We start from the raw sequence: 12786 nt of genomic DNA, 5'->3' as shown, positions 1-12786 counted from the left end.
AGGAGGAACTGAGGAGTACATCGTGTATCTAGGGTAGTTATTGATTAGGTGTGGAAATGCTTGGATTAAGGCAGCTTTCTCACAAGAAAAACTTTTTCAAAAATCATAACATTGCTTAAGGATAGCACATCTAGATGTTAGCTTTGAGTTGTTGAAGCTTAAGACCGTCTCGAGAAATGAAAATCAAAGCCTTCATGACAAGCAGCCGCCTGCATTGAACTTGAGTAAATCCTAGAGAAAAGAGCGGCGTGCAACAGGGGTCAATCATAGGACAGCTGTAAAAGCAGAGGAATGATTATTTTCTATATATACTCTTAAAAAAAAAAGTCTAAACAGGTGTGACTGATTGCTCTCTATCATTAGCGAACAAAATCTGTTTATGTTACCATGGCACCGCACACATTAGACAGAAACGTCTCTTAGCATTTTATTTTGAGATAACATAGTGGGAACTTTAGGGTTTACTGATGTGTAATAGAGTTACCAGCCCATATGTGTGTATATATATATATATATATATATATATATATATATATATATATATATATATATATATACACACACATACACACACACACACGAGCTTAAGCTGCGACTGGGGGAGTGACCGCCCCATGTGCCCAATCATTCCTCTGCTCAGGTGGCTGCCTATGCACTGTGCCAGTAGAGTGGGAAACTTGTGGACAGCAGGTAAGGGATCTCCCAGACTATAGTGCTGCGTTGGGACCTCCCCTCCTTCCCGGCACCCCTCCATTAAATTCTGCAGTTGATGCAGAGAGACTTGCCATTTTAGCTTTAGCTCATCTGGTTGCTCAGATGCAAATTTGTGATTGGTCAGGGTTATGCTGATGTAAACCTGACCATATTTAGCACAGCCCCTTCCACATAGAGAATAGAGCAATACTGGTTGAATCCAGTATACATTTATTAGACTTTAGAAGATATTAATAAGACATACTTTGTACATTTACACTGGGGGCCTTGAGGAGCAAAAAAAAAGGTACTTCAAATGGTTCTTTGAGGGACACCATTGGCTGTATTAAGAACCATGTTTTGTATATGTGAGGAAGAACTAGTTAAAGCACCTTTCTAGAACTGAAAATAATGATTTGACTATTTTTGGTGCTATATAGAGCCTCACTGTGAACCAGGGAAGATGGAAATCCTAAAATGTAACAGTTTACATTTCAGTGGCTAAAAATAAATATTTGAAAACTACAGCTATTAACATGTTTGTTCTCATCGACTTCAGTTGTATAGCAGCGCAGATTTCTAGCCTTTGTAGTTTGCTTCATGCCATTGCACAATAAATATCTTATGTGTCACTCGCTGCTAGTCTTTGGTTTGATCTCCTCGTGCAGTGTGAAGTGCGAGCTGCCAGGCAGTGTCAGGCAAAGGTGCTGTCACACAACAGAGTGATGGATGGCAGTTATAGAAAGCGATGCTTCCGTGATAACTCTTTTATGGTTAAGACAGTAACTGGGCCTCGGCAGTAGCTGCTGTCTTGTCTTTGCAAGTTTATCTCATTTTACAGCCCGACACTGGCAATCAGATCCTGTTCAGCGCGCTGAAAATTGACTGACTGTTTGATTGTGCTCTTTGTCTTGTTCTTCAGGGTCTTCATGAAGAATGTCAGTACCTCTTCCAGCCTCAGCTGATCGTCCAGAGGCTTATTGGGATTTCAGTGCTTTATCCTGGCTACTTCATCGACCAGATGATTCCAGTTCACAATAGATCGGTTCTGTACAAGTGAGTTGACTCTTTCTTTTTACCCACAACCACACAGACAGACAGGCCCATATGTGCACTTAGTCAGGTGACAAAAATAGGATACCCCATGAAAAGCTTTTTAAATATATTTAAACATATGGACATTTGACCTTCACTAAAACAATATTTCAAACCCTTTGCATGACTGTATCCATATAATCAAGTTCACTGGGGAAAAAAGGCCCCTTATTGTGTGCGTTAAAAAGACCCTTATTTTTATTTCAGTGTTAATCCTGTCAGGTAAGAACTACACCATCTTCTCAGATGCCTGCCCATTTCAGTTTGCTCTTTTGTGAACTCCGCACTAATTGTAGCTAGACTTGGTGTGATTCTATTACAGCAGTTCACCTGCTGATCCTGATTGAGAATTGAGATTGAGGTCTGACGATTTTGCTGGTCAATCAAAGTGTCCAAGTCTGCTGTACCAGTCATACACAGTCATCTTGGAGTGTCAGTTTGAGGTTCTACTTGGGCATGAAGCACAACATGAGTGGAATGGTGGACTAAAATGGACAGGGAGACTGGAATAGTCCTTCCTGACTGGATTGATGTTGTTAACCAAAAGGGGATAAGTAACCTTAGGATTTTTTTTTTTATACGGGGAACAAATCACATGTACAGATCCTCAGTGTGCTAAAATCCGTAAAATATGTATATCTCCAAAACTGCAAACTGTAAAACTGTAAACACTGTTAGTATATGGGAGCTTTATAATTTTGTATGGTTTTGTTCACTTGGGTCAAACCAGTAAAAAGCATTAGCATTGACACTGATATAATACATGTGCAACAAAAGGATATATCATATGGTTATACAGTTGCAACTGATTGACTGACAGATTTTATACAGTTTAATAACTGTAATATCCACTAAATATACTGAATCACACTGTACTCTGCTGCGAATAGCCATTTGTTACAGCAGAGGTAGGGGATCTTTGGTCCTGGAGTGCTGAATTTCTGCACAGTCTAGTGCTTTTTCTGCCCAAGCACACCTGATTCAACTTAACCATCAACGGCCAGGTTTAGTCTGCAACTTTCAGAACAAGTCTGAACACTCCCTAATTGTAAAGTTTTATTCTAAGCTATTTTGGACCCTTAATTAAAAGTCCAAACCCACCCCCAGTTGTAACAGGGTTATATTCTAAGCATTTTTTATTGGTCCATATTCATCATACAATGTCCACATCATGTACAAAGCAGCTAGTGTTTTCAAATAGTGTGAACATATAACAACCTGGGCTTTGTTACAATAGCCTGCACAAACGCCCATAGACTAGCACAAATGTTAGCCCTTGTTTCCCCCACCTCTATGTTACACTCATCCTAATTAGTGTCATGAGAAAGCCAGGGTAATGCCAGGGCTTCAAGGGGGTTACTGTTTTTTTTAATGAGTGCATAAATATATGTGACATACAGTGCTGTGCAAAAGTGTTTGCCTCCTTCCAGATGTTTTCAGTTTTTGCATATTTATCAGATCTAAGTGTTTCAGATCATCACACTAATTTCAACATAAGATAAAAACATTGGAGGTTCTCATCATAAAGCTCATAAGTGGCTTAGGACACATCTGAGCCTCGTTTTTAGACTGATACTATCCAATCAATATTTCCCAACAGCAGGACTCATTAAGAGATGATCAAACACATCCATGTGTCTAAACAGCACCAAATAATCATATTTTGCACACACCAAAGCTAGTCTACTGAGAAGAAACAACAGAAGGTTGTGTGTTTTGTATACTATATGGACGAAAGTATTGGGACACCTGGTCATTCATTGTTTCTTCCAAAATCATGGATATTAAAAAAGTGTGTTAAAAAAAATAATCATCCTGCTTTGTTGGAGTAGCTGTCGCTACTGTCCAGGGTAGGCTTTCTACTAGATTCTGGAGCATTGTTTTGAGGATTTGATTGCATTCAGCAACAAGAGCCTTAGTGAGGTCAGGATGTTGGATGATCACCACTCCACCTCATCCCTAACTCCCCAACTCATCCTAAAAGTTTTGGGTGGAGCACCAACCATCATTCCAGAGAACACAGAGTTCCACTGCTTCCAATGTCAGCAATTATGCAACTTAAAGTAGCTAAATGCATTCATTAGAAGGGGTGTCCACAAATATTTAGACCTTTTGTGTGTCTTGAGATGTCTCTAGCATTTCTGTCATACTTTACCAGGGTACCAGCAAACTGCACTAACAGAGGTGTCGTTCCAAACACCCCACACTAGTAACAGGGTTGTATTCTAAGCAATTCCTGGACATTTTTATTGGTCCATTCGTCATTTACTGTTTACATAATACAAAAAGCAGCTTTAAATGGTAAAAATTTAACAACTGGGCCTTTGTTATGACAATTTGCACAAACTCACATAGACAAGCACACATAGGTACACAAATGTACTTAGACAGAAGCCCAGCTGGGAAGGATTGATTTCTCCTCGAATGAAGATGTGGAGGGGCTGTCCTTTTTTTTTCTTCAGGTAGACTCTACAAACATCAGTCTGATGTCTATTTTAAGAGCTGCGGCTTCAATGAGGCTGATTAGGATGCTTGTGCCATTTGCGGCACAGCTCAGCATACTAACAGCAGTCTGCCTTTACCACTCTGACTGTCAGATACATACATACATATACAAACTCACACACAGTTCAGCTCATCCTCTCTGTTCTCATATGTTCAATTATTGAATGCATTTCTCAATTAGCAAGCAATGCATCCTTAACAGCAAAGTGCTGGCTTGGAAAAGGCTTAGGCATTAAATGACTACAGTACTTACAGCAGTCTTGGAAATAGAGCCGGGTGTGAAATTCTTGTTTTAGCACCTTCATGACTATATGCTGAATTGTTGAGCTAATGATAGAAGTACAATAGAGCCATATGCTGAATCTACCTACAGTACAAGCCAAACATATTCAAACCAGCCAAGACTAACTTTGTTACGCAGCTTTTAAAGGCTTTAAACACTATAGAGGCAAATGTCCTTAGTATTTAAAGCCTATACAAGCTACATGACTGAAAGTTAGTACATGAGTTAGATATGTAAATGCTTTACAGTAATTTTACAACAGTTGTGATATAATGTTGTGGACTAAAACATGTTTTTTTAATTACCCATGGTGGAAGGATCCATATAGGGTGCTGTGAGATGAAATAGTCCCCAAATATTTTTTTTTCTAAAATGTATCTCTATTTTGCCATGTTCAACATTACACTGAACATTCCAAAGACAGAAATGGCAATTAAAATGCTATATTTGTGTTCCCAACCCCTGGCTCCTATTACCACCACTGTAAAGCAACTTAAGTAGGATCACTTCTCTAGATTACACCATTTCACACCAAACCACTATGAATTATGGAGATATTCAAAATCTGTGGAATTCTTACTTAACCAAAGAGGTTTTTCCAACCTTTCCCCTTGCAGTATTGCACTCTGACACACTAAATGAGAAACACATTTTATAAATAAGGTCTTATGTAAGGCCTTTAGTATAAACCCATCAGCCATAAGTATCACTGACAGGTGAAGTGACATTGATTATATTCAGGCAGCAAGTGAGCAGTCAGTTCTTGAAGGTGGTTGGTGGTAAAAGCAGGGAAATGGGGAAGCATAAGAATCTGAGCTACTTTGATGAATACCAAATTGTGATGTCTAGACGACTAAATAAGAGTATCTTCAAAACATCAAGCAGGTCTTGATGGGTTTTTTTTTCTGGTGGTTTGTACATATTAAAAAGTGGTCGAAGGAAGGACAACCTGTAAACCAGCGAGAGGGTCATGGGCACCTAAGGCTCATTGATACGATCCATGGAGGCCCCACCTCGCAACTTACAGGACTTAAAGGATCTTCTGCTAATTTCTTGGTGCCAGATACCATATGATGTTTTCAGAGGTCTTGGGGAGTCCATGCCTCAAATGGCCAGATCTGTTGTGGCGGCACAAGGAGGACCTAATCAATATGAGGCAGATGCTGATAATGAAATGGCTGATCAGTGTGTGTCTTTATGTTAATAGCAGGACAGTGATGTAACCAGGGTCTTAAGACCATGTGTAAATAAAAATGAGAGAGAAAGAGAGCTCCACTCGAATGTACCCAGTGCCTATAGCAGGGTAATGGTTCAAGTAGCCTGTTAGAATTTAGCTTATTATGTTATTTACGGAACCTACCCAAAAGTCAATGGTGTAAAATGATATAAGTAGAGACTTAAGAGGTGCAATAAAGACATCATGGGGCCCTGCTTGCACTGCTGAAAGTTACACCATTTCAGCAAGAACTGCACATACATCATATAAAGAATCCAACAGCTCACATTTCATCCAGATTAAGCCACTCTAAGCCTCATATATTAGCGCAAGAGAAGACACAGGGCAAACTGTGCCTTGGTGCCTTTGCAAGACGCACTACTATGCATCAGAAATGTATTCATGCTGCAGCTGAACATGTACAGTACATATTTTGTTTGTAGGCCCGTCACAATACATGACATTATCGACTTATTGTTCAATATATGGACATGACCTAGATCATTTTTGCTGACCTCGATGTTGCCCATTGCATTTCTCTTTGTGTGATTTAGCAGAGAGGTTGATTTTAGCCAGCCCCCAAGTTCTGTTTTCTGGCCTGCTCTCTGTTTCAGAGGAGAGGATGGGTCTGTGAGCACACAGCGACATCTATCATGTAGGAACAGAGTGCAGTGCACATAATGACCAGTGCATCAGTAATAACAGGGCCTCCATACATGCAAAGTGGAGTGCGACAGGTGGTAGCTTTAGTCTGTATGTAGCTGTAGCTTGTATTCCAACATAAGACAAACAGAAATGGCTTTTTCGCCTTGTGACACGTGCGCTTTTACGTCCAATAAAAACTATAATATAATAATCGCTGCGGAAAGGTACACGCGTTGCATCTGACCTTGTGCACGGCTGCAGAACCGCCATGGTAGATTTCACAGCTTGTAATAGAAGAAAATATGTTGTCAGTCTGTCAACTAATAGCTGCTTTTCCCCATTGCCTATATAATAATTTTATCCTAAACGTTCTTGGTTTCGAAGCTGCATTCCACAGCTCTGATGTAGGAACCATGGGCACCTTAGGGCAATTCTAAGTGCCTGTGACAGACAGTGGCCCTATAAAATGTATTGTATGAAGTGTTTTGCAGATTTGTTAGAGTTGTGGGGTCCAGTGCAACATGGCAGTCCCTGGTGGGAACATTTAGATTTTAAGCTGAATGAGTGAGGAGAGCCCCTTAACGCAAACGAGCTGTAATGTCGACTTTGCATAAAAACAGAAATACTAAAGAATACCCCCCCCCCCCCCCCCCCAGTTGGTACAGAAGTCCCTGTAGTTACTGAGTTATACGCCTTGGAGTGTAATAAGCCTTGGAGCGTTGAACAGGGGGTTTAAACAGTTTTTATCTGAATATTCTTAATTACACATTTTATTGCTCTTTAAAAGGGTGTAATTATTAGAATTACTATGCTATTATATTGTAATAATTTCATAAGTTAGTCTTAAAATGACAATACTGTGGTTTATCGCAGTTAAATCTGATATTTAAAGTACTAAACAGTAATTTCAGTTCAGTTTGTGTTTCACAAAGTTTGTCTGTGGATTGTCTGTGAATTGACCAATACTGCATGGATCTTCCTGCTATGAGGAATGACTTATTTATGTTACTGAAAGCTCCTTAAAAAGCTGTAATAAAAGCACTACACACGAAAGCAGCCTGCCTACGCGTACTTATCGCTACAGTGTTGTCATATGCGCCAAGGCTCAATGGACAATTAAATTAAATTTTTATCAGAATTATTATTACTCAGAAATTGAGCTTATTTAATCACTTGTGAAATAAGCATAATGGCGCAGAAAATTGGAAAATAAGGATACATCATTAAGCCTGAGCAGTTTTTATTTTGGGGTGGATTCCAGCGAGACCATTTAAATTCAAAGTAAACCTGTTTACGAATCATCTTCATGGATCGCGTAAACAAATTGTGTCCTGTTTGACTGGCTGCTTGATGCGTTGTTCGCATTATTTAATCACCAAACTACAAAAGAGGAAACAGAGCAATCTGTGTCATGGATGAATAAGTAGAGAGGAATCTCACATTAAGCTTTTGTAATTGGTTCATGTTTATGGATAACAAGAAATCCCCGGCCACTCAGACATTTATGCATTTATTTTTAGGGTTTAAAACAATGTGCAATCTGACATTGTTAGCTTTGACATTGTGAGCAGATATTGGTAAATACTATAGTGTCTATTCACTGAATACTTTATTAGATGCCTCTACCTTGAGTCAGGTTCACTTTAATGAAAATCTACCATGAAAATAATATCTGCTCATATAGTGTATGATTGCTAGTGAAGGCTTAGCTCTGGTGCACCACGAGCAACCACATTTGGAACTTGTTTGCAGGTCTAAAGGGTAACATGATTTAGACAAGCTCACTTAGAACTCACTAACATTACCTTGAGACTTGGAGACTATAGCTCTTTATCACTGGTCGGTTTCTGACCACACAGTACTGTCTTTGGCTGGATATAACTGAACACTCATACCAGGACCACACACACACACACACACACACACACACACACACACACACACACACACACACACACACACACACACACACACACACACACTACCATGCGGTCAGGTTCACTTATTTGATGAGAATCATCTACCATGCAAATAATATCTGCTTAAGAGAAGGCCTGTGGTCAAAGTCTGACCATTGATGAATGATGCCGGAACTGTACCATATATAGCAGAGCTTATAAAGATAGTTGGAGCCCATAAAATGGCCAGAGAAAGTAATTACAAGGCAGGTGTGACTAATAAACTGGACTGTCAGTGTAAATGATCTCTGACATTTTCGTAATAACAGACTAATATATCCACTCAGCCACTTCTCAGTGTTGCGATATTGTGCTTTGTGTTTATTGGCAATTGCAATTTTGCACATTTACTTATTTCTGGATACATAAACAGCAGCAATGACTATTCTGCTCTTATCAGTCATTTTTCAGATTTTTGGCCAAAACCTCAAAACCTCATCTATAACATACCATTTCCTGTATCCATAAAATACACTACATATCCAAATGTTTGTGGACACCCCTTCTAATGAATGCATTTAGCTACTTTAAGTTGAATTCAACTACTTTAAGGGGTTTCCTCCAACAAAAGCAGGATAAACTCTTTTTAATATCCTTAATTCTTTTTAGGAAGAAACAAAAATTGAGCAGGTGTCTCAATATTTTTGTCAACCCAGAACTCATAACATTACCTTCTTCAAAAGAACAAAAGAAAAGGAAAAATGCAAAATGATCATAGTTATGAACCACCAAATAAACGTCCAGTAGTCTTCAAAAAACGTTCAAGAAATATATAAATTAATTAAGTAATACAGATTATTCATATCAGATAATATTGCATTTAAAATTGACCCAATTCACCAGTAGTATCTGTGAAATCCTCCAAAAAACTTCAACCTAATCTCCATCTACCACATCTGTGACCAATACTACTTGCCCATTGGCTTCTATTGCTTCATTTGACTTAAGAGACTTTCAAATAGTTGAGATTAATGTCCACTGTTAGCCATACGCTACATGTACGGAAAAGGCAGTGAATAGTTTGCTGATGTATTCCTTCAAAAAGCCATAGTCAGCTTAATTTCACAGAAAGTGCCTTTTACCACTCTGGAATCCGAATCACTTTGCCACAATAGATTTAGCACAATATACATACAGTATGATGTGCAAACAAGCGGATATGCTTTCAACAGGTCAACAATAAAAATGTCCACATATAACCCTGTATGGTGTGGATATAAGGATGTGCCTATAAGGCCAAAGACGACTCTTTATTAGGAAACAACAGGCCGAGCTAAATCTACAAGTGGAACCATTCTGCATATGAAAAACATGAATACCAATATGCATACTGCACACTGCAATCTTTACAATGGACAATCTCCAAAAAACACTACACTGGACAATCTCCAAAAAACAGCCTCATCCAGATCACAAATCGATCACTGTGTTAGAAGTAATATCTGAGAATGTTGACATGCTCTGAAGGGTGGCGTGGAGCCATGGTAGTTTAAGGGCTCTCATCATGTAAAAGTTTAAGGGCTCTAATCTTCCAAAGGAGTTTATATACTATAAGCTAGTACACAAGCTACACTGCAATGGCCCATCTTAAATACATTTTTTAAATGTTTTAGTCTGGACTGCTTTTTAAATAAGGCACAATGCAGAGCAGTCAGGCATAGCAGAAATAACTTACATACACTGATTAACCACAACATCAGCACTACCTGCCTATTATTGAGTAGGTACCCCTTGTGCCACCACAACAGATGGACTCCACAATACCTCTAAAGGCGTCCTGTGGTATCTGGCACCAAGACGGTAGCAGCAGATCCTTTAAGTCTAGTAAGTAGATCTACCTGATGTTTACGAGATGCTCTGACTCAGTCGTCTAGTCGTCACAATCCAGCCTTTGTCAAAGTGGCTCAGATTTTGACTGTTGACTTGCTGCCTAATATATCCACCCCTTGACAGATGCCACTAGAGACAAAAATAGTCAATGTCACTGGTATTAATGTTATGGCTGATCTGTGTATATAAACCTTATAAAGGCACAATAAACTTTTTTAATATCCATGATTTTGGAAGAAACAATGAATAAGCAGGTGTCCCAATACTTTTGTCCACATGGTGTATCTTTGCACAACTGGTTCTCATCACTCGTTTCACTCATACATCTTTCCCCTTTCCTCTACAGAGTGTTTATTCCCAGCTACATATCTCTGGTCAAGGTGCAGCTGGTTGACTGCAGCACCAGAAACAGAAGTGGCGAGAGCTGTCCGGTGCTGTTGAAGATGCGGGCCAGGGCTCCACCAGTCCACAACTCCAGCGCAGTGGACTGCAGAGACAATGTGCCCTGCGAGCTGGAGCTGCCCCAGCTCTCTTGGGAGCAATGGTACTACATCCTGGTGGAGCGTTACCTCAGTACTTCAGACGTGTACTTCCGCATTGGTGTGCAGGTCAAAGGTATGTGCCTAAAATAGTGTACATAGTGTAGATTTTTTCAATATATAAATTTACTCAATTATCCACAGATACCTCAACTATGTAGTGGAGCAGCCAAGACATGTTTTTGGTGTTGGAGGTTTACCTACGCAGATTTGCACTAGAGCTATAAATGCTTGCCTTTTTCTTTACTATAATGGATGGCAGCACTTGATATAGTAGTAAGTTCTCAGTTGGTACATTATTATAGATAGCAGTCTTGCTTTATCAGAAACTCTGTAAGCAAGTATGTTGGAGATTACTGTTTAAAACAAGTTTTAAAATTATTATTATTATTATTAATTTGTAATTTTACCCCATTTTCTAGCCAATTTGGAATGCCGGTATAAATTACTAGCAATGCCCCCAACACAGCTGACACACTGCCTCTTTTTTAATTGTCCACTGATGCAGCATTGCTAGACAGCCAGTGCGCTCAGAGGAAAGCTTCAATACAACAGCTAACACACGTCTGTGCTGACCAACATTTAGTTCTTTAAGTACAGTAAATTGTAAGGTGAGGCCTTAATGAGCCTTTTGTGGCCATGACCCTGTTGCTGTTTCACTGGTTGCCCTTTCTTGAACCAGTTTTGGTGGGTTCTGGTTGCTAGGCAGCCTGTGCGCTCTGAGGAAAGCGCTGATACAACAGCTAACACCCTTGACAGAGCAAGGCTAACTGTGCTCTCAGAATCCCAGGTCATGCTGCTGCTTGCCATCACCAGCTGGAGTTTAACCAGCAGTCCTCGGTTTATAGTAGCATTGCTTTAGTCAGAGCCCCTGACCTGTTGGCTATATTAGCCTCAGAGCTCCTGTCTAAACCTTCACATACCAAACATGTCTTTGTCTTATTCTTGACTCCAATCAATCGACCAACACTGCATACATTTGCCTTTTTGCTGATCTATTACTTTAGTATATTTTGCCTCTGAATACCAGGCTTTGTTTGAAAACACTCATTTTGATGTTGTGAATGTGTACTACTACAGTATTTTAATCAGTACTTATATGGCACATCATAACAGTTCTATAAAAAGGTTCACTTAAAAATGCTATGCTATGCATGTATTTACTGGTTCCAATGTGTGCAAATATCTCAAACACAGTTTTAATGTAATGAAATTATATTTACAAAACTATTTATCAGGGCAGTAAGTGTTTATTTCTCACTAATATTAGAATAAATACAAACAACATTAATAAAATATGTAGGGGTTGTATCAGTATCATTGCGTTCATGTAGCCTTTAACAAACCACTCCTTAAGAAAGACAAATGTTATATGTAGTTATCATTCAATTTCTGCTTCATTATATTGGCCATTAGAGCCCTATGAGGTCGCAGGTGACCTTGCTTTGCAGAGTTTATTGAAATGATTGCCAATGATTAGCATTCATTCTATTTTCATTTTCAGTTTATTCATCACTTACTGGAATGAGCAAAATGAAATCTCGTGTTACATTTCTTCAGCAGCATTGCTTTGGCTCCAATAGCTAACAAGAAGCGCACACAGCAGTATAATTCTCATTTTCAAACTCCCTAATCCTGCTTAATTTTCTATAACTTCTAGCATAGCGAGCATAAAAAGCACCAGTGAAGACTATCCTAATATACAGTATACACATTATTGCCTGAACAAAAGCATGTGTAGGCTCAAAACGTTTGCCCCAGACTTTCATAAGGCCTATTGGCATTTATACATGGTGTGTTTTAGGAGATTTCCATCTTTGATGAAACCATATTTGATTAAATATATAAATATATATAATTATATAATTTTGAAAATCCTAGAGATGGATGCACATGTGTGCAAGTTTAGATTCTGCAGAGTCCGTTGACATGCACACATGAAATGTGTTCACTTTGAGTTTAAATATGAAGATAGCAAAATTGGATGGATTAAGTTCAGGTGTCCTAATTGTAAATGTGAAC

General features: G+C 39.0%; 1 protein-coding gene across 1 annotated transcript in view; it reads left to right on the top strand.

Annotated features, from left to right (window-relative positions):
• Positions 1-12786, top strand: part of tmem8b (transmembrane protein 8B) — a 221663-nt gene that overhangs the window by 99455 nt on the left and 109422 nt on the right. The window contains exons 4-5 of the mRNA XM_072664458.1: positions 1616-1749; positions 10572-10840. Of these exons, the coding sequence (XP_072520559.1) occupies positions 1616-1749; positions 10572-10840 (403 nt within the window). The remainder of the gene's footprint in view (positions 1-1615; positions 1750-10571; positions 10841-12786) is intronic.

The sequence above is a fragment of the Salminus brasiliensis genome, chromosome 20, assembly GCF_030463535.1.
Source record: "Salminus brasiliensis chromosome 20, fSalBra1.hap2, whole genome shotgun sequence".
Taxonomy (NCBI): Eukaryota; Metazoa; Chordata; class Actinopteri; order Characiformes; family Bryconidae; genus Salminus; species Salminus brasiliensis.
The sequence above is the reverse complement of the archived record's forward strand: the minus strand, read 5'-3'. Positions and strand labels throughout refer to the sequence as shown.